Source organism: Elephantulus edwardii, unplaced genomic scaffold (genome assembly GCF_000299155.1).
Source record: "Elephantulus edwardii isolate Elephantulus edwardi_28Jun2011 unplaced genomic scaffold, EleEdw1.0 scaffold00145, whole genome shotgun sequence".
In the NCBI taxonomy this organism is placed as follows: Eukaryota; Metazoa; Chordata; class Mammalia; order Macroscelidea; family Macroscelididae; genus Elephantulus; species Elephantulus edwardii.
The window spans coordinates 7,890,403-7,913,919 of NW_006399895.1; the positions used below are offsets into that span (position 1 = coordinate 7,890,403).

Here is a 23,517-nt window from a genome sequence, read left to right on the forward strand (position 1 = left end):
ACTGGGCCAATTGGCAGTACCAAGATAGATGGAGAAGAGATAGAGGTTGTTAATAGTTTCAGCTTTCTCGGCTCCACAATCAACACTCTTGTTCCAGAAGTCAAGAAATAAAAAGATTAATTGCTCTGGGGAAGGCTACTGTCAGGGACCTACCTCTTGAAAGTGCTGAAGAGCAATGATGTCAGTCTGGAGACTAACATATGCCTGATTCAGGCCATGGTTTTCGCAGTTACTTGCTATGTATCAGAGAGCTGGACAATGATCAAAGATGGCAGAAGAAGAATTGATGTATTTGAGCTGTGGTGCTGGAAAAGAGTCTTAAACATACCATGGACTATGAAGAGAAAAACAGTTTTTATCCTGGAGAAGGTGAAAACTGGTCCTTGGAGGCAAGGATTTTGAAGCTCTGTCTCACATACTTTGGACAAGTGGCCAGGAGGGACCAGTCCTTGGAGAAGGACATCATGCTTGGAAGGGTGGAGGGACAGCACAGGAGAGGAAGACCCCGGATAAGATAGATTGAGACAGTAACTGGGATAATGGAGGTAGGTGTGTCAGAGACAGTCAGACTGGCCTAGGACAAGGCAGGGCTCAGAGCTAGTGTCCATAGGGTTGCTATGAGTCATATGTGACTCGATAGCACATAACAACAACTATGTTAATATGTATCAGTACTATCTAATATATAGTCTTGAATGGAATTTTAAACAATTACATTTCTAATTAGTTATTAAAAATGACACTGAATTTTTGTGTTATTATATTTATTTTGTGTTATTGTTAGGCGCTGTTGAGTCGAGTATGACTCATATCGTGACCCTGTGAACAACAGATCTGAATCCTGCCCTTTCACCATCCTCATCATCTCTGACACCCTGAGCCCATTGCAGCAGTCACTGTATCAGTCCATCTCTTGGAGAGTCTCCCTCTCTTTCACTGAACCTTCACCTTTGCAAGCATGATATTCCTTTGCAAAGAATACCCTTTTCTTTAGCATTCATTTATTTTTTGATTTTTTAAAAATTGTAATTTTAAGGGGAGCTCTGGTGGCCTAGTGGTAAGGAGCTGCAACTACAATCCCAGAGGCGCACGGTTCGAATCCACCAGATGCTCTGCCGAGGAAGGAGGGACAATCTCCTCCTGTACCAGTCAGATCTGATTTGACGGTACACTCACACAAAAATAATAAAATTTTAAAAAAAATTGTAATTTTAATAAAAGTTTATAGAAAGTTGGGTTTTCATTAATTCCTTGTACATTTTGCTCCCTCCCTTTTCCCTTTCTCCCCTCCAGTTCACATTGTAATGCACTTCTTGTTCCAGATTGTTAATTGTCATACAGATAATGCCTAATCATACGCTCACTGCAGTCCTTTCCTTCATCTATCTGTTCCAATGTAGTGTTCTTTATCTGTCCACTCTTTTCCTGTCCGCCCCCTCACCCTGCCAAGGTCAGTCCTATTTTATAACTGTGGTCTTAAGTAGTACTTACCTTTTTTGTGACTAAGCATAATATCTTCCAGACTCATCCGTGTTGTGTAGTGTTTTACATGTTCATTATTTTTCAGTGTTGCATAATACTCCATCATGTGAATGTATTGCAGTTTTTCTATCCATTTATTTGTTGACGGTCAGTTGGGCTGCTTCCATCTCTTCATTATTGCTATTTGACTATAGATTTTCCTAAAAACAATGATAAATTCTTGCTGTAATAATTTGCCCCTGGTTCTGCTTGAGGGAGCTCTGGTGCTGTAGACCACAGGGAGTTATGCTCCAGCCTAAAGACAACACCTCTCTACTGGTTCGAATCCACTAAGAGAGATGATGGGCAGTCTCCTCCCTGTGCAATTTACAGCCTTGGAAAACCTATGGAAGAGTTGACTGAGTTAGCTCTTATTCAGCAGTAGTAAGAGAGATCTTTGAATCAAATTAATATAGAAAAGCCAGATTCCTTCAATTAGTTTTAATATGTTGTTGTTGTTATATGCCATCAAATCACCTGTGATTCATAGCGACCCTATGTAGAGCAGCCTTAAACCATGCTCTGTCCTGTGCCAATGTTATTGTCTCTGATACACCTACCCCTATTAACCCAGTCACTAAATCAATCCACCTCATCAAAGGTCTTCCTCTCTTGTACTGTCCCTCTACCTTCTCAAGCATGACGTCCCAAAGACTGGTCCCTCCTTGTAACATATCCAGAGTATGTCAGACGAAGTTTCAGAATCCTTGCCTCCAAGGGACAGCGTGGTTTAACCCTCTCCTGGACAAACCTGTTTGTTCTCTTAGCATTCCATACTAAGCTCAAAGTCATCAATTTTCCTTCTGTCATTGTCCAGCTCTCGGATGCATAGGAAGTAATTGCAAAGTCTATGGCCTGTGTTAGGCACATGTTAGTCTCCAGACTGACATTGTTGTTCTTCAGTGTTTTGGAGAGGTTGTTGACAGAAGACTTTACCAAAGCAATACGTCTTTTAATTTCCTGGCTGCTGGTGAAAAGTTTTAATATATTATTTAAAAATGGTTTAGTTTAATGGATAACATGAGACCTCTGACTCCATGAAAGGGAAGAAAAATCAAGGTAGTTATCTCCACGCTGATGTCTGTGAGGTAGCGACCAAATACACCTCTATGTGCCAACCTTTTCACCAATTCTGACACCAACTATTCCTGTGACACCACACTTTTCTTCTGGATTTAGTAATTTATTGCTGTGGCCAGAAAGAACTCACTTAATTCTCTCTTACATTGTAAAGACAATATCATAGTCATGGAGTTTATTGGAGAAGTAACAGGTTACAATTCATTTTCCAAAACTATTCACAATGCAATTCTTCAGTCAGGATACTACCTTCTCAGCTCCTCTATGGCCATTGTCTCTCAGTGCCTTGATCCCTCAGCCCTGCCCTGATAAAAATGTAATTAAATGAAAATTGAATCATCTCATCACCCCCTATGACTTATGCAAGTGCTCTTCAGCCTCGACCCACTCTGACAATGAGCCTTGGCCTGAGGTACTTATCTCTGGTGTCATGGGTGCACCGCCAAGTGTCCAGAGGAGCCCTTCTCTGGCAGGAAACCACCTACCTGAAGGTTCTTAACTCTCTAGCTCCATGAGTTGGCATACCCAATATATCTGCCTTGCTGTGTGGATCAGGAAGCCCATCACACTGTCTTGTACCACTTTTCTGTTCTGCTACCGCTGCCTCTCATCATCTTGTGTTGTGTCTTGTTTTAGGGTGCTCCCTCATCTTTTTTCCTGGGGCCAGGCTGTTCTCAGGGTCATGGATCCAAAGGACATGCACAGCTTGCACCTTGTCTTGATGGTAGTAAAGTTCCCCTTCTTTCTACCTCTGAGAAGGCTCATGTTGAGCCACATGAGATAGTAAAACTGGCCAGTCCTCTCATTAGGGCTTCCTATCCTTTGTTTTCATGATTCTACTTTCACAAGTGTGAAGAGAATTTTATTTGCCTGATCCGCTCAGTCTTTTGTGGAGAAGTGCAGGGCCAGGTCTAGACAGGCTATATAAAAGTTGTTTGTTGCACTACACATTCTTTAGCTAAGATATAAAGTATGTAGAAATAAGATATACATTTTTCTGTTTTAGGAAAATTCACGGATCGTGAGGGTAAAAGTTATTGCTGGAATTGGCCTTGCCAAGAAGGATATCTTGGGAGCTAGGTAAGTATATGCTGGGCTGGATTATAATTTCACAACTTCAGAATTTTATTTAAATTAGATTAAATAAAACTCTAATTATATTATTAGTTAATTACTATGGTAGGTGAAATGACAAGTTGATAATTGGATATCTAAAGTACTGAATTTGTGAAATTAGATAAGGGACATAAGTCATTGTGGTAGTTATTACTGAGTGTCATTTCAAAAGATGAGACAATTCTAACAATGGACTTTCTAGTGTATGTTGTTCTGTGCTGTCAAGTCATTATGAACTGATGCACAGCCAGCCCTCCAGTGGGTTTTCAGAGGCTGTACATCACACAGGAGATTGCACATCTTTTTCATGTAGAGGACTGGTGCATTTGAATCACATGCCTTTGGGTTGGCAATGTAGCTCTTTAGTCACTGATTTACCCTTGCAGTATCTAACAACCATAACTATGAGCATAACTTAAAAAAGCAGCAGCCTGGAGGCTGAATGTGTTCTTGAGTCAATAAATTTTACATTAAGGCCATATAGAGAAAGAACATGGCAAAATTGTCTTCTTGACCTGGAGAACCAGGAAACTGAATCTGAAGAAAGCATAGCTGTGAGTAAGAGGGAAGATTCTGGAAAGAAGAGAGCAAGAGAAGCTGTCTCAAGATTATATCTGCTAACATTGCTTGCTGATCTCAAACTCCATATATGAGTTGTTGTTGTTATTAGGTGCCATCGAGTCAAGTACGACTCATAGTGACCCTATGAACAAAAGATCTGAACCCAGTTCTGTCCTGTGCCATTCTCACACTTCCCCGACACACAAGAGCCCATTGCAGTGGTCTCTTTATCATTCCACCTTGTCAATCCTCCTTTGGTGTCCTTCCACCCTTCCCAATATTATATCCCTCTCCAAGGAATAGCATCTTCTATCAATATGTCCAAAGTATGTGAGGTAAAATCCTCATCATTCTTGCCTCCAAAGAGCACTCTGGCTTTGCAGTCTCCAAAACATATCGTTTTCCTGGCTGTCCATGGACTGTTCTGTGCTCTTCGCCGACACTACAGGTTAAAGGCATCAGTTATTTTTCTGTCATCCTTATTCATTGTCCAGCTCTCAGATGCATAGCTAGTAATCAGAAAGACCATGGCTTGAATCAGAGGCACCCTGGTCTTCAAACTGACATCACTACACCTCAAAAACCTGGAAGGGTCCCTAACTGCATTGCCATGCCTCTCATTTCCTGACTGCTCGTACCAAGGTTGTTATAAAAACATATATGAATAGCAGACTCAAAGCACCTTAACCAAAGACTGAACAGAAATCATAGTCACTGCCCTAGAAATAGGATTTGTGCTTCTTGTCCGAACAAGAAAATTAATTACATGCTGAAATAAAAGCACTCACCGAAGTTAAACCAGTCAGATACAAAAGGACAGATACTATATAATCTGACTTATACAAAATATCTAGAATAAGATAATGCAGCACAGAGACTAAAGTTTATAAGTAGATACAGTGACAGAAGAAGAATTGATTATTGAAGAAGAGTGCTAGTGCAACAATGAATGAATGAAAACCCCAAATCTCTGTAGATGTTCATTAAAATTAATAAAGTTTAATAAAAAAAGCCAAAAAAAAGAAGAGTGCTGAAGATCTCTAGAACAAACAGATATGTTTTGGAGAATGTGCAGCCAGTGGGCTCCTTGGAGGTGAAGATGATAGAGCTTTGTTGCTTTGTTTTGTATACTTTGTGCATGCTGCTAGGAAATGTTATTCCCTTGGAGAGGTATATCATGCTTGGGAAGGTGAACAGCCAGTAAAAGAGAGGAAGACCTTTAACCAGGTGGGTTGACACAGTTACAGCAGCAATGGCTTGAATGTGTCACAGATTGTGAGGATGGCACAAGAGAGGACAGTATTCAGATTGGCTGTTCATAGACTTGCTATGAGATGTACTCAATGGCACCTAACAATAAGAGCAACAAGAGACAGAGGTGAGAGGGGAGAGTTAGAACTGAAGGGGTAATGCACACCCATGTTTACTGCGGCTTTGTTCACAGTAGCAAAGAGCTGGAAACAGCCCAAGTGTCCATCAACAAATAAGTGGATAGAGAAGCTCTAGTATATCCACACAGTGGAATACTATGCAGCACTGAAAAACAAGGAACTCATGAAATACTATGCTAAGTGGATTCCCCTAGAGGACATTATGCTGAGTGAAATATCTCAGTCACAAAAGGACAAATATTGCATAGGGCCACTACTGTAAAACAGGACTGACATTGGGTTTGAGGGAAGACAGAAAGAAGGGGAGGAATGATGTATACTGCATTGCAATAGATTAGGGAGAGAACTGTTTAAAAGGGATATATGATTAGGTATTATTGTCATGACAGGAGTCTAGAATGAAGGCTGCACAGTGCAGTGGACTTAGGGGAAGGAATTGCATAGCAATGAAAGAGTTTTTCTTTTACTCATCAAGGGGAATAGTGAATTGAGGGGAGGGGATGGGCAGGGAGAAAAAGCAACAGTGAATGACTGGAAACCCTAAGTCTCTGTAAACTTTCATTGCATTCAAAAATAAATAAAAGAATTAAAGGGGTACACATACAGAGTTTCTGATTGAGGTGATAAATCTTTTGGAAATAGATTGTGATGGTGGTAGCAAAACATGATGAATATAGTAAATGTCACTGCCCTGAGCACATGGGAGCTCTGGTGGCCTACTGGGAAGAAGCTGTGCTGCAATTCTGAAGGCATGCAGTCTGAATCCACCAGTTGCTCTGCAGGAGAAGGATTTACAGTCTCCTTTTATGTGATTAATTACCTTTGAAGACCCATTGAAGGATCATCTAGGAGTTGGTTCCAACTCAGAGGCACAAAGCAACAATAAAATGTGCTGCTTTCAAAAATGGCAAGCAAGTGTTTTTGTATGTATTTTTAGCACAATAAAAACAAAAACAAAATCTACTCATAAAAGGAAAATAGTAGAATCCATAGTTTACACAGTTAGCATTTTTAATATCTAGTGTAGAAAAATTATCTGGCCTGTTAACAATAGGGAAAATGGAACATATTTGCAATAGCCAAAATAAAATATTCTCATGTTATGTAGAAGATATGACATTATTAATGAAACAGAAGCAATAGAAAACTGGAAGTGTTAAATCTGAAAATGCTAATATTGATTTTAAAATTGTTGAATAGATGGAACAACAAATCAGTGATGAATAAGGATGCTTACTTGAACTTAAAGATAAATCACTAGAAACTGAGTCGTGGCCCAGGTCTCCAAGAATGTAATCCTAGAAGAAGGAAGAACTTGTGAACAAGGATCCTGGGTAGGACAGAAGCTGGTCTTCTCCGGCATCTGTGGAAGCTCTTCCCCTGGGCCTTCTGTCTGTGTGACAACCTCAAGGAACCAGCAGAATGGCTGCAAACAAGAATAAGAGACAGAGCTCATTGGCCCTTCACAAAGTGATCCTGGTTGGCAGCAGAGGAGTTGGCAAGTCAGCCCTGACGTTTCAGTTCATGTACAACGAGTTTGTCAAAGACTATGAACCTACCAAAGCTGACAGCTACAGAAAGAAGGTGGTCCTCGATGGTGAAGAAGTTCAGATAGATATTCTGGACACTGCTGGGCAGGAGGACTCTTCAGCCATTCGAGACAACTACTTTCGGAGTGGAGAAAGTTTTCTCTTGGTCTTCTCAATCACAGAACATGAGTCCTTTACAGCAATGGCTGAGTTCAGAGAGCAGATTCTATGTGTTAAGGCTGAAGAAGATAAAATTCTTCTACTCGTGGTGGGAAACAAGTCTGACTTGGAGGAGCAGAGACAAGTACCTATCGATGAGGCCAGGAGTAAAGCTGAAGAGTAGGGTGTGCAGTATGTGGAGACATCAGCCAAAACCCGTGCCAACGTGGACAAGGTTTTCTTTGACCTAATGAGAGAAATCAGAGCAAAGAAGGTATCAGAAAACAAAAACAAAAATGGCAAGAAAAGCAGCAAGAACAAGAAAAGTTTTAAAGAAAGATGCTGTTTACTGTGAATGCCCATCTATGTCAGAACCACTGAGACGCAGAGCTCCATTTGTAAGAAGACTGTATCTGACCTCTCTGGTTGTGCCACCTGCTCTCCCCACCCCCATAAACACACACACACACACACACACACACACACACACACGCCTTCTACACGGGGAAAATCTACCAATCAGTGGCTGGCAGACAAAGTAAGCCCAGGTCCTGCAGTGCAGTGACCACTTTATCAGCAGTCCTGCTTTACCTTCCACTCCAAGGTTCAACCATGTTTATAATGCTACAGTCTTATAAAAATAAAAATACTGTCATAACATTGTATTGTTTTCTGGTTTTGTAACGTTATCTTCTTTTTTTTTTTTAATCTGTCTTATTATTTAATCTATTGGGAAAGGAGTGGGATATCTCCTCAGTTTAGTAGCAATATTCAGAAAAACTCATTAATCTCTAGTGATGTTGAAAGGTTAATTTGAATTGTACCAGGTAGGTCAATATTAGGTTCACACATTCATCTTATGAAAAAGAATATGAAAAATTAAAATTGTAAGCTTATTTTCTTTATATATAAAGCTTGACCGGCTGTTGCCTATGCTGCCTGTTTGTCTCCGGGAGCATCCTGATTTGAGTAGAAACTTGTTTTTTAGCAGACTAAATAAAGACTCAAGGGTAGGAGACTTTAAGAATGGCAGGCTTTCTAATCCTGTTTTTTAAGTCCTTCACTAATTGCCAGCCACGTTCTGTTAGACCCCATCTTTTCTACTTGGAGTTATTGCTTCCTGTCCTGCTGAGAGTTGACTCTGCTCACAGAAAGCCACTATCCCTTGTCTGTTTCCTTAAGTGTAACACACAGTCTTTTGCAGAATGTGATGACTTAGGGTTTTGCTCTAAAGTGTAACAAAAGAGCACATGCCAGACATTGTGCTACCTCTCACAGGACTTCTTAGTCATTCCAGTGTAAAGCAAGGAGAAATGGAGAGAATCAAACAGGCCATTGGTGCTTTATCTCTGAAAATTGACTGCTGTTTTTAGCATCATTTTCTTCTGAGACAGTCATATAATTAGAAAAAATATTTTTATTGATGAGATATTGCTAATCTTTCTTGTATTGGCATTCTAATTCAGCAGTCAGGAAAGGTGACATCAATAAGGGAGGACTGTGATTAAAGTCCAGCACTCAGGATATTTTCCCCATTTTCTCAGAAATGACATTTCATGTGTGGGTGCCAAGCAAGAACTGAGGTGACGAGAGCATCTGGTTACTACAGAGATAATAGCAATCATGATCGGGCTGTAAACAATCACTCCCAGAGAATTATGGACTTTTGAATTAAAAATGTAGAAAAAAAAAATCACTAGAAACTACTTCCCAATTAGAAGATGGGAGAAATAAGGATGAAAAAAAAAAGTAACACCTCAGAGACTTGTTGAATATTATCACATGGACTAACATTTAAGTTAGGGAGCTCTGGTGGCCTAATGGTAAGAAGCTGTGCTTTCATTCCAAAGCCACATGTTTCAAATTCACCAAATGCTTCGTGGGAGAAGGATGGGCAATCTCCTTGTGTGCAATTTTTTAAATTTTCTGAGACCAAGTCATTTATTTTAAGTAATTGTAAATACAGAGATCTATTTTCTTATCACAGAAAATCGATTTTCTCATCTTGTTATTTCTTTTCTGCATAACTTGGGTTTTGAGTGTTCACGCAGCTCATTATAGAAGGTGTGGTGCCAGAACTTCTCCATGTCTTCTCAGTTGGTAAAAGTGTTGTGCTTAGTGGAGTAGTTAAGGCTGTGTTGTTCTGGGCTTGGTCACCACATAGGAGTCCTTCTTGCCCATTCCCACCATCATGCCCTGGTAATGAAGGCGCCCATGATTCCTCCCGTGAAATTTACTGCCTCTAAAACCCACTGGAGGACCAGCTTTGCATTGGTTCCAACTTGACACACAATAACAAACTGCATACACATAACTGAAGTTACAGAAGATGAAAGAAAAAAGTTAAAGTCTTTAAAGAGATAGTGTCCATTTTTCCCCCTCTAAATTTGATGACAAATAACTTTTTAATGTAAAACACCACATTGCATAATCTTGTGGCACATAACAATGAAAGTGTTGAAAGTCAAATAAAAATGAGGAAATCATGACAGCAGAAAGAAAAGAAAATGATACACATTATACATGTGGATTTAAGATTCATTTTTTACTTTAGAAAAGATGGAGCCTGAAGTACAATATTTAGTGTTCTGGAGAAAGAACTATAATGCAGAATTCTATAGTCACTGAGAATATCATTGAAACGCTCATTGGAAGGTAGCAATTGACGTAAAATTAAGATATCTCTTTGTAAACAATGCTAACTATAAAGCAAAAAGTGGTGAAAATGTTTTAGAATTTTCAAGTGGAAAGAAGCTCAAGACACTATCAAGATAGAACAGACTGCCTTAAACTTGAAGGAGATTTAGAATACGTTCTACAGTAACCTCAAAGACCATTAATAAACATTTGTAAAAATTGCATGGACCTGGAGGTGTACATACATGACCACCACTAACCTCAGAAGGGAGAAAACTATCAACATCAACAGCACCTGTAGCACAAAGCCAGTTCCTCTGAGCTGAAGCCTGCCCCCACCCCCCCACGATCCATGTACTATTCTGTTAATTAATGCCACCCTTTCCCAAAGCACACACAGCTTCTTTACTGAGTGTCATGATTCATTGCAGTGGCCACATACAACTCACAGGTCTCAAGATGATGGGACTTATTGGGGAAGTAATAGATTACAATTCAGACTGGAGCACTCAGGATACAATTCTTTAGTCAGAGTCATTATAGAAAGATCCTGCTAGAGAGGGAGAAAAGTATGAATCAAAACTCACCATATCAGAAAAGACCAGGCTTACTGGTCTGATGGAGACTGGTGTTAACTCCTTTCACATGGATCAGAAATTAGCTCAGTAACTCAACTTTTAGCCAAATAATATTTTCTGTTGTTTATTCCAACTCATAACACCATCCAGTGAGGCTGCACGTCTTTCAGGAATGCTATATTGGGTAGATTGGAACTGCTGACTTTTAAGTCAACAGTCTGACATATATGAAACTATGCCAGTAGGATTCTGTTAGCCAATTGATAAGCATATAAAGTCTAAATTGATAAGCATATAAAGTTATCAGTAACACCAGGAAGTAGTACACTCATTTGAACAATCAAACATGTAAGATCAAATGAGAAAATTCTGGTGGCCGATTGGGTAAGAAGTTTCACTGTCAACCCAAAGGTGAGCAGTTCGAATCTGCCAGTTGCTTCAACAAAGATGGGCACCCTCCTGTGCTGAAAACCTCCTGATGACTGTGAAGATCAAAAGGGCAGCATTTACACAGGGATAAAACTCAGAAGGGGGTTAGGAAAGGAACCTAAAGAGGAAATGGAAAAAGTACTGTTACAATTTGGGCACTCTAGTCAATGTCATGAATCTATGTGTGTGAATTGTTGAATGGGAAATGAATCTGCTCTATGAACTTTAATGCAGATCACAATAGAAAAGCTAATTGGAGAAAAAAAAATTAGTAGATCAGCCATGAGTAGTGTATGGTAGGAAAATTGCTTCTTCACCATTCCTGCCCCTCCCACCAGATTTGGGGGTCACCAGCTGCTGAGAATTGGAGTAATGACCCCAGAAAAAGTCTGTATCCCTAACTAACATACATACTGCCTGTAGAAAGAGAAAAGACTCCGAGTTCCTACCCTAAAAGGGACCTCCCTGAGGTTCTGTTTAGAATGTACCAGCACCTCCCACCCTAACACTGTCTCTTGCAAGCCTCTTTTGAAAATATTACAGCTACCTGGTGCAGTGGAATCTACTCTCATAGTCTCTACTCTGCCTGTCTTCTTACTTTCTCCATAGCTCAGACCTCGGACACTAACAGAGCAATCCTCCCAGAGTCAGCTGTCTGTCTGTCTACTCACCCTTGGGGTTAGTGCTTCAGACTGTTGACTGAAACTATTGTGTGCCAACAAGCAGGCATCTCTAGTGGAGACGAGAATAGGGAGGTCTCCATTAGCAACCTCTGTAGCAAACCTGTGTTACACCTTGACACTCACCTGCCAGCCTGCTGTGAATTTCTGCAGGGGGCCTCGAAGTGGAATATGTTCCCATAGTAAACACTGCTTGGCTCTGTGCACCCTACAGTTCTGGCCTTTTGTTCACAGCCTACTACGAAAAACAACAGGATAAACCTCCTTGGGCGTCAGTGAGCATTAGTCTGTCCCTACTTCCAGTGGCTTTCCTTTTATTTATTTTTTATTTTTTTTTTTTAATTTTTTTCTTCATCATGGGATCTAGCATTGACTGAGGACTGTTGACTGAAATTGCTGTGTGTTCGAAAGCAAGAGGCCTGAGTGGAGGCTCTTCTCGCAGTTTAAAATCTGCAGGGGAGACTCTGATACAACAACACAGACGTTTGTGGAGATCTGAACAGTGTGAACTTAGGAATTAGTCCCAGGCTATTGGAAAGCTGATCTTGAAGCCCTCCACAGTGGAGTCAGCTCCCAGGGCCAGCACACTACCTGCCTCCCTGTGCACCCCACAGCTCAGCCGACCATCCAAGAGGACAAACCTCCTGGAAGCACATTTTGAAGGACCCCCCCCCAGGAAGTCAGTAAAGAGGACTAATGCTGCTGAGTGCTAGAAAGCAAATATCCTAAGTAAAGACTTTACGCTCACAGATGTCATGCCATGGGCAGGCTGAAGCTCCACCTCCGTAAGTGTCCTTTTGGAGTGTGATTGTCCCTCTCCAGACCTTTAACTCTCAGCTGCTGGACTGATAGAAACTCCTACAGAAGGTTCCAGCAGTGGAGTTCGAGGGTAGGTTACCTAAGTGGTGACTGGGCTCCAGTTACTACATCACCATTGGGCTCTGAAACCAGCTGGTTTTCTTTAAAGTCCCTCTGGGGAGTGCCAGCCCCTCCTCCTCATGAAACAGAAAAAAAATCTGTTTGTACTTGTCCTGAATACCAGCTCAGATATAACCAGCTCCAACAAAGTAGGGAAGGAAGCCTTTGGCAAAACTGAAGGGTAACACCCATCCCCAATGGGGGCTCACTGGAACCAGGATTGCCCAGAAAAGGGAGTGTTAGTTAGAGGGAGGGAGGACTGTGCCCTCTGGTGGACAAATTCACTAGTACAGGTTCTCTTTCTTGAGTCACAAGTGCCACTCAGGATGGACAGGCTGGCCACAGCTTTCTTTGTTATGTTTTGGAGAGATTGAAAGTTGAAACACAGCATCTGGAACTTTAAAGCAAGGAAGATGGATCTATGACAGAGAAAGACCCAAGAAAGACTCAATCCGTCTAAGAGTTGCTTAGAGTATATGAGTGAAAACATCAAATATTGAGGAATTACAGAGCAAGTTGTTAGCTTCCTTGACAATGACAGTATCCCAGTAAATAAATGTGAGAAATGTATAGAACAGAGAAACAATAGCCCATCCAAATGAACATGACAAAGGGAGTGAAAGTAGTGTTATTCAAATAATGGGGAGAAAAGGACTTAAAATATAACCAATGGTAATTAATGATAGAAAGATAAGCACAAAGTACATGAATGAAACAGCATATATGAATGATTGTATAAAGTACATGTGTAAAGTAAGATGTATTTGAATGACTATATGCAAATCATTAAAAAACAACAACCCAAAGCTATTAACTCTTTCATTGCCATCAAGTGGGAACTAACTCATAGCTGACCCTACAGCAGGTTTTCAGAGGCTGAAAATCACACTCGAGAGTGGCCATCTTTTTACTGCAAAGCCACCACCTTTGGGTTAGAAGTGCTGCTTCCCACCCACTAGGCCACCAGGGCTCCAGGTGTTAGGACAGGTTAAAAAAAAGTCCAAAGTGGGATTGGTCTGATGGTTTTGATTCCTTCCAGTACAGTAAGAGTTCAGATTATATGAGGACCTGGATGTATGGACATTCATAGATGTGGGATGGGAGTGAGTGGAGGAGAGTGATGAATTCTTTTTTTTTTAAATTTTTTTTTGAGAGTAATGAATTCTTAACTGAGAAGAAATGGGATCAATTTGAAGGGACAAGTATTTTTAAAAAAACCCTTTTTCTTTGCAAATTTAAGTATCACAAGATTTTCCTTTTCTGCAGTTCTTCATAATGGAGGCTACATGACACATTTTAAACTGAAGTAGGTTGCCTTTTGTTTTTATAAAGACAAGGAAATAAAGAGTGCATACTCATGAGATGACATGAAACAGTTAATGCAAAATCAGACATGAGAGTCATTGAATTAACCGTCTTAACCTAAAAAAAAAAAAACAAACAAAAAAAAACAAACTCCAAAAAAATTTCTGAAGTCTAAAAAGGTTGGAAATCATCAGGCTTATGGGTTGGTTTTTTTTACCTGATTCTTTGTGTTCTTTCTCTGGCATGCTAGCATCATTTTTTAATAAGATGGAAAAATTGTCATAATTATTTACCCCTACTCGACAAACCAAAGCACACAGTTAGAATCTACCAGCTGCTCCGTGGGGGAAGGTTGCGCAGCCTCCTTCATGCGATTTAAAACCCGTGACCTGAAAACCCACTGGAGAGTGAGCTGTTGTTGGTTTTGACTCCAGGGCACACAATAACCACCCAACACACCATGACTTCCAGGTGTAGGAAATGATTCAGAAATTGTTAACAAGGGAAATTTTGTGTTTCTACTAGTTTGGGCAACTTGACTTTGAGAAAGCAATAATTAAAATGTCTTCTTTAAAATTTTAACAGTGATCCTTATGTGAGAGTGACGTTATATGACCCCATGAATGCAGTTTTCACAAGTGTGCAAACGAAGACCATTAAAAAGGTTAGTCTTAACAGTATTTAATATTTTTAAAAATGGACTTTGTTTTTATATGATGAAACTTAAAAAATACTTACAGTATATTTATTATATTTTAGAATTTGAATCCTAAGTGGAATGAAGAAATATTATTCAGAGTAAGTATGCATTTTATTGAATTAAAACAATAAAAACAGTGTCTGAGTAGCTTAGAATTTTAATTTCTTGCTTACTATGAAAATGTTTGTGACAATAAGTTACCTAAATTCTTAAAAAGAATTAGACAAAGGAAACCTATGGTGACATGATTCTGGAGTGACATGAAAAATCTAAGTGTAATGGCCAGATAAGACATTTTTTGTAAAACTGGAGTATTATCATCCTACTAAGCAAAACGGATTTAGAGAATATCTAGTAATTATATTCTGATTTAGTAGATTTCTGTATATTTCTTGAAAGACAGTGAAATATGAATGTGTACTGAGTCATTTGTTAGATATGTTGGTCTGGGTAAATGATGATGAAGGCCTGTAGCACTAAGTAGATGCCTATCTTCTTATACATCCTGCATTCACATTCTCTGTACTGCTTAATTTCCCTTATTCTACCTAAAAGCACACTCCACACACAGTAGTTATTGCAGACCCCTCAGCTGGGTCTGCACACTGAAGGTCTTCCTGCCTGTCTAACTCCAGAGTTCCTCCCACAGCCAGAGTCCACACACGTTCCCAGCAGCGATTGTTTCTGTTAGCTGCTGTCAGTTTGGTGGTCTGCTCATGAAGACTCCGTGCATGACAGAGTGAATGCACTGCCTCACCATCCCCTTGTGGTGCGTGGGGTTTACATTGACTGATCTTTGCAAGCAGATCATGAGACCTTTCTTCCTAGACTCTCTTAATCTGGAATTCCATGAGAGCTTGGTCAGTAATAACAATAATCAAATCTGCACTGACAGACAGATGATGGCTGCCCAGAGGTGCATTGACTGGGAATTGAACCCAGGTCTTTCACAGAAGGTCAGAATCTTCTCTTTGCCTCTAATATGATTTTTCTCATTTGTATATCCATCCTTAAAATATTCTTCCTAAATACTGCTTTCCTCTTAGTTTTAAACTTCTCTCCATAAGAACCTGAAAAACCAACAGTCTTGAAAGTTGATTACCTCTTTCATTTTCACTTCTACATATTCATTAACTCCCTCTACTGTAACTCACAGCTCTGTCACTCAAAGGAAACTGCTCTTTTTAGACCACCAGTAGATCACCAAGTTTAGTCCCAATATTCATTTGATTGAACAGTTCAGGCCAAACTTTTATTTTCACTCTGAGTTTGTAATTATGTGGTAGGTAGGTCAAATTCATTGCAATCTATGTGCCTTACTAACTGGTTGTAAAATTTTTGCATTTCATCCTGGAAAGGGTTAAACCGGGTGGCTCCTTGGAGGCAAGGATTCTGAGGCTCCGTCTGACATACTTTGGACATGTTGTGAGGAGAGACTGGTCCTTGGAGAAGGACATCATGCTTGGGAGGGTGGAGGGACAGCACAGGAGGGGAAGGCCCTCTATGAGGTGGATTGATTCAGTGACTGGGATAATCGGGATGGGAGTGTCAGAGACAGTGCGATTCATACAGGACAGAGCAGAGTTTAGGGCTGTTGTACATAGGGTCGCTATGAGTCGCAAGCGACTCGACAGCACATAACAACAACAATATGCTTTTACATTTAAATGTATTCTTGAAGATAAAGTCTTTAAATCATTATCAAATTTGTAACTGAAGAATTTCAAGGAAACAGACTTTCTTTCCAACTGGGAAAACCCACTTTTCCATTTCTTCTTGTGAAATTCATGTAACGTACAACTACCTGCTTTAACACGTACACTTCAGCCACCACCTTCTAGTTGCAAAACTTCAGATCACTCCAGATAAACACCACATATTGGTTAAGTAGTCATTTCTCAGTTCCCTCTCCTGGAAATCACTAAAGTACTTTCTGTCTCTTTGGGTCTGCTCATTCTATATATTTACTATGGAAAAAAAACCCCCCAAATACGTGACCCTTTATTTCGCATAGTGCTTCCAACGGTCATCCAAGCTGTATGCATTGTCAATGCATTCCTTTTTACTTGATTGTATGGGTGTACCACAATTTGTTACTAGATGCATTTATTCATGAATGTTTGGGTTCCCCCCCCCCATATGCTGCTGCAAATGTTAGTGTGCGTGCACCTGTTTGAATTCTAATTCTCCATTCTCTGGGTACAAACATAGGAGTGGAATGTCTGGGTCATATTGTAATTCTGTGTTTAACTTTTTAGGAACCACAGATCTGAGTGACAGGACCATTCCACATTTTAAAAATTTTTTTATTTTATTATTTTTTGTGCATGTACTGTCAAATCACATCTGACTGGTACAGATGGAGATTACACCTCTTTCTCCAGCAGAGCATCTGGTGGATTCGAAGCGTGCACCTCTGGGATTGCAGTGCATCTTCTTGCCACTAGGCCACCAAAGCTCCTTCTAGTCTACACTCTTACTGTCAGTGCACTAGTATGAGTGGGCACCGATTTGATGTATTTTTTGGTCTTGTAGCAGTTTTGAACTTTTCAATCTATGAATAGGAGTTGTCTTTCCACTTAGTTAGGTCTTCTTTAATTTTTTTAGGTCCTATTTTATAGTTTTCAGTATATCAATCTTACACTGATTATATTTATTCCTAGGTGTTTTACTACTTTTTGATGTGTTTTCTTTCTTAATTTCCTTTTCAGATTATTTATTGTTATTATCTAGAAACATAATAGATTCTTGCATGTGAACTCTGTAGCTTGTAACTTTGTTAAATCTGGTTTTGCTATGTGTGTTTATGGATTTTTTGCGCGTGTGATGGACTTGGCTTTTTCTACATGTAGGATCATGTTATCTACAAATAGAGATATACTTCCTTTCTGATTGGATGCATATTTTTTTAAAAAAAAATTTTGTCTACTTGAAAGTGAGGCGTACTTGAAGCACTTGCTGCAGAAGATCAAGCACTGCAGCCTTCAATATTGATTGCATCTCAACATCAATAAAACAAAAATTCTCACCACTGGGCCACTTAGCAAAATCATAATAGATGGAGAAAAGATTGAAACTGTCAAGGACTTCATCTCACTAGGATCTCCAGTCAGTACACTTGGTACCAGCAGTCAAGAGATTAGGAGATTTATTGCACTGGGAAAGTCTCTAGTCAGGGACCTGTCCACATTACTGAGGAGTAATGATGTCAGTTTGAGGACTGAGGTGTTACTTTGAGGACTAAAGTGATGTTTTCAACCCATTCCTATGCATCTGAGAGCTGGACAGTGAATAAGGATGACAAAAGAATTGATGCTTTTGAACTGTGGTGTTGGAGAAGATTATGGAATATCCCATGGACTACTAAAAGAACAAACAGATATATCTTGGAGAAAGTGCAGCCAGAGAGCTTCTTGGAGGCAAGGATGTATGGCAAAGCTTTATCTTGACTATTTTGGGCATGGCACTAGGAAAGGCTAGTCCTTGGAGAAGGACATCATACTTAGAAAGATGGGAGAGCAGCAAAGGAGAGGAAGACCCTACATTAGATGGATTGACATAGTGACTGAAGCACTGGGCTCGAGTGTGTTAGAGGTTGTGATGATGACATAAGATAGGCTATAATTCCTGTTGTTCTTTGGGTTGCTAGGAGTTGTATTCAACTTGACACATGACAGCAACTTACTCTGGGAGCTCTAGTAGCTTAATAGTAAGGGGTTGCTTTGTCAACCGAAAGGGACACTCTTCAAATACATCAGTTGCTCTGTGGGAGAAATATATTCTCTTCCTGGCTGATATACTGCCTCTGAAAATCAGCTGGATGGGCAGTTATGAGTCCATTTTGACTTGATATGCAGCAAAAACAACAACAGAAACTTGCTCTCCAGGACTTCCAATACAATGCTTAATGTTGCTATGTGCCATGGAGTTGGAACCATCTCATACCTGACCAGTCATTAGGTTTTCAGAGAAGACTGCTTATCTTTCTCCTTTGGAGTTGCTGATAGATTTGACTGCATGTCTGTGGGTTGGTATTGCAACTCCTTACCCACTATACCACCAGAATGTTGTTGTTGTTGTTATTATGTGCCGTCAAGTCACTTGTGACACATAGCGACCCTATGTAAAGCAGCTCTAAACGCTGCTCTATCCTGTGGCAATCCTGTTGTCTCTGACGCACCTACCTCCATTACCCCAGTCACTGAACCAAACCATCTCATCAAGGGTCTTCCTCTCCTGTGCTGTCCCTCCACCCTCCCAAGCATGATGTCCCTCTCCAAGGACTGATCCCTCTTTGCAACATGTCCAAAGTACGTTAGATGAAGCTTCAGAATCCTGGCCTTCAAGGAGTAGCCTGGTCTCACCCTCTCCAGGACAAACCTGTTTGTTCTCCTAGTAGTCCATGGTATATTCATGCTCTTCTCAGTTACCACAGCCCAAAGGCATCAATTCTCCTTCTATCATCCCTAGTCATTGTCCAGCTTTCTGATGCATAGAAAGTAATTAAAAAGACCGTGGCCTGGATCAGGCATGCCATAGCATCCAGACTGATATCATTGCTCTTCAGTACTTTGGAGAGGTCTCTGACAGCAGACTTTCCCAATGCAATTTGTCTTTTTATTTCCTGGCTGTTGGTACCAAGAGCGTTGCTTGTAGAGCAAAGCAAATTAAAGCTGTTAATAATCTCAGTCGACCACCAGAATAGCAGTGACAAAAGTGGAAACTATTTTTTTTTCTTTCTGACTTTAGGGAGAAAGCTTTTAGTCTTTCACCATTGGATGTGATGTTAGCTGTGGGTTTTTCATAAATGCTTTTGTTTGTCAAATCAGTTTCTTTTCATTGCTGGTTTGCTGATATTATTTTTTATGTTGAAATTTTATCATGCTATTTATCAAATGCTTTTCCTGTGTCCATTCCTGTGTATTCCTGAGATAAATCCTACTTTGTCACATGGCTCTGTTTTTCTCATTTTCCAAATGCTCTTGGTAGCATTTTATACGGCTGATTTAGATACTTGCTTCTGTGGTGGCTTCTGTGTTACTACACTTGATTTCAGTTAGGAAAATGGAAACCACTCTAATATATTCCATGTTTGAAGGATTTTTTGTTTTTGTTTTAATAATGTGAATTGGAAATTTGCATGGTCCTTGTAGGAGAAGTTTTTGCTGAAGCTAGTCAGGGAAGCTGCTGTCCATGTCATCTTCCAGGTGCTTTAGTCTTCCAGTGTCCAGGAGGACTTCTCCACTCTATTTGGCATGACGTAGAAAGCAGCATTTTAAATCATTTTGGGTTTTTTAGATTATTAAGGAAATAATATTGAGGCAATTGTACAGTCACATGGTGAAAAAGGAAGCTAAATCTGTCTGTCTTCTTTTACCAGAATAAATTCCAGATTTGATAGCATCTGGTTTTGATTGCTTTTTTGGCAGAAGTATTGCTTAGGAGAGTTTTTAAGTTCCCAAGTGGTTGAGTTGGTTTTTTTAAAACTTATTTATAAATTTAGAGGGTTCTCCTTTAAACTTACTTTACTGCATTTTTCTCAGCAATATGTATTTTCAGTGTGTTGGAACTTTCTTAATGTCTTCATTCTTTTCTAATTGCATTGGATATACATGCCAAGTATTGCTTAATGGTGGTAGTGATGGATGTCTATTTATCTTGTTCCTAATCTTAATGTGAATGTGTCTAATACATCTCCATTAAATATGAATAGCTTTAATATTTATCATATTAAGGAAGTTTTCAGCTTTTGCTACTTTTCAAGAGTTGAAAAATAATACTGACTTTTCTGTGTCAGCCATTCCGGAGTAACAGGGTATTGATCTTGACCTGATGGTGTAAACAACTAGGAAGCTGGAGAAAGAGATATGAACCAACTATTTTAGGCACAGAACTGAGGGGATAAAAAAATAACACACATATTCACATTCTTTTGTGACTTGGAAATGTGGAGCCCAAAATGAGAACAACAGTTTTGTTGGGAAGATGTTGGGAACAGAAATCAGGTCAAACTGAAGTCACTGAAATTTTGTTTTGTTTTTTTGGGGTTTTTTCCACCTCGCTTTTTTTTTCTTGCTGTGTATTATCAAAGTGGAGCCAATTGGCACGGAGGAGATTGCCCCTCCTTCTCCAGCAGAGCATCTGGTGGGTTCGAACTGTGCACCTTTGGGATTGCAGTGCAGCTTCTTGGCCACTAGGCCACCAGAGCTCCCCTTGAAGTCACTGAAATATGAAGCAGCATAGAGAAGGAGCCCCAGAAATCTTTATTAGTGTCATCTTGAGTCTTTCTTTGGCTGAGTCCTGAGCCGTGCATTGTGCATGTGCAGGATAGGATTTCACAATGCCTCGCTGAGAATAACTGCCGGGGATCTGTGGGCTGAATGGAGATGCCAGAGGTTTCACAGCGTGGGAGACTTTAGAGCCCTGACCAGTCAGATCAAGTAGACCATCCAAACACTTACGGCATTCAACTGGACACACTGAGGTTACATCTTAGGAGGAAATCTACTTTATCTATAAAGTTGAGTCTACTCTAGAGGCCACTTACCCTTCTGACAGTTTGCTGTAGTGTGATTGCATGCATGTAGTTTTGATGCTAAAAGCTATGCTGACAGTATTTAAAATATCAGCAAGGTGGACCAATTTTAGTAGAGTTCCAAACTAAACCAGACTAGGAAGAAAGTCCTCGCAGTATGGTCCTAAAAAATTAGCCAGTGAAAACTCTGAATTGTAACATAATATAGTGTAGTATAGTATTGGAAGATGAGCCCCGTAGATTGGAAAGCACTCAAAGTATACAATAGCCATAATGATGGATGTAGCCTGGTGATATGGTGGTTACAGTGTGTGACTGCTAACGAAAGGTTGGTGGTCTGATCCCACTAGTTGATTCTGCTTCTGTAAAGAGTAACAGCCTTGGAAACCCCATAGGGATGTCCTTTGTTGTTGTTTTGTGCCATTGAGGCAGAAGCAACTCATAGCTGAACCATCAGCAGGTTTTCAGAGGTTGTAAATAGCATGGGAGGCAACAGCTGATCTTTCTACTAAGGAGCAGCTGGAGGATTTGAATCTTTTGCCTTTGAGTTGGCAGCTAAATTCCTTACACAACAGACCACCATGGCTCTCTATCAGGAAGTCCTACTCTGTCCTATATGGTTGCTTTGAGTTGAGATTGTTTTGACAGCAGTAAGTTTACGTGTAGATAACAGTGGACTTCAACTAGTCAACAGATAAGATGATGGCGTAGGACTGGCAGTATTTCATTGTGGAGTACATCATATCTCCATGAATATGAGCCTTTAAGGCAACTTACAGTTCACACTCAAGACACTTCCTACTAGGCCAAAACTAAGCCTCCATCGTGTACCATCAATAAACTGCCTGTTGAAATAAAACTCAGCCCTCTTTAAAAGAGTACAGCATAATTCAGGCATGGTCCACCATAACATCTACACTGTCCAGCATACAATGGAAAATTATACAATATGTGAAGAAACAAAAATTATAGCCCATAACCAGGAGAAAAAAACCCAGACAATAGAAATAGATCAAGAAATGACACAGATATGCTATTTAGCAAAACCAGTATATTATGTTACATATTATGTACATATTACATAATACATAAAATATACACATATTATACATATGGAAGGATTTGAAGAAAAAGGTAGGTATTAAAAGTGAACAGATAGGCCATTATCAAAGAAATAAACATGATAAAAAAGAATTAAGCACTTCCTTTCCTGGTCAAGTAGAAGGAATTATGTAACATGTTTTTAAATAACCAGTGAATTTTTAAAAAGTCATAAAGGAAATTATTATATGTTTTTACTGACTGCTAACTAATGAATTACATATAAAAGTATGAAATAATGTTAATTTAATGTTTAAGGCAACTTACATAGTAAAGAAAGATTTAAGCATATAAACACTTAGGTAAGGAAAGAAGAAAAATTTAAAATCAGTGATCCAAGTTTCCACCTTAAAAAACCTAAAAAGAAGAGCTGTTAATTTGCCTAAAATTAATGCTATTGGGAGGTGTCCTGGAGTTGGTTTTGAGAGGTTTTTTTATTGTTTCTAATTTTTATTCTTAAAATTATGACTCAAAATTGCAAAGGCAGATTTACAGAGCCACTTCTGAAGGAGAGGGAAATTTTGGTAAGTTCACAAAGAACACATACTCAGCTAGAAATCTAGTTAGACTCTGGTTGCCCAGCACATTGCCTTCATTCCTGCATTTTCTTCCTTATATTTGCTTTTCTTGTTTCCAGCTTGCCATGATTTGGTTTTGTGTTCAAGAATTTTTCCCTGATCTTTATCCAGTTTCAGCCCAAGCAAGGTGAATGGCCACACGCATACCCTTTCGACGTAGACGGCATACTGCTTTCTGTACACCTGGACTGCCTTGCCAGTTTGCTGCCCTTTGTAGTGTCCTTGCACCACATGGACCTCGTCGTCCTTGCAGAGGGGCATGGAATGCACATTGCATTTCTGCCGCAGCTCCTTGGACAGCGGGAAAGACATAATCTTCCTGCACGCATGCAAGGGGCCATTGAAGTGGCATTTGTGGTTCTTGCTGCTACCCCAGGTCACAAAAGGCTGAACTTTATGGTGACTGTCAAGCATCTAACAGCGACATACTCTCCATGCCGGTTCTGAGTTTCTTACAATTTACAGTGACTCTGTGTACAGCAGAACGTCCCTGTGCCACTCTCAGAATCATTTCTCTATTGAACTGCTTGTTGCAGCCACTGTGTAAGATTGTCTTAGTTTCTCTATTTTTTTTTATTGGCCCTCTACTTTGACCCTTTGACCAAGCATACAGTGTTCAAAATACGTAAGACAAGGTCTTACCACTTTTAAAGAGCGTTTTAATTATACTGGGAGGGAGGGAGGAGGGAAGAAAGGAGG

The 23,517-nt window shown here is 39.9% G+C and overlaps 1 protein-coding gene and 1 pseudogene across 1 annotated transcript in view; both read left to right on the forward strand.

Annotated features, from left to right (window-relative positions):
* Positions 1-23,517, forward strand: part of NEDD4 (neural precursor cell expressed, developmentally down-regulated 4, E3 ubiquitin protein ligase) — a 176,929-nt gene that overhangs the window by 18,990 nt on the left and 134,422 nt on the right. Inside the window, exons 2-4 of the mRNA XM_006894518.1 lie at positions 3,608-3,681; positions 14,490-14,568; positions 14,664-14,702. Of these exons, the coding sequence (XP_006894580.1) occupies positions 3,608-3,681; positions 14,490-14,568; positions 14,664-14,702 (192 nt within the window). The remainder of the gene's footprint in view (positions 1-3,607; positions 3,682-14,489; positions 14,569-14,663; positions 14,703-23,517) is intronic.
* Positions 7,092-7,712, forward strand: LOC102857979 (annotated as a pseudogene).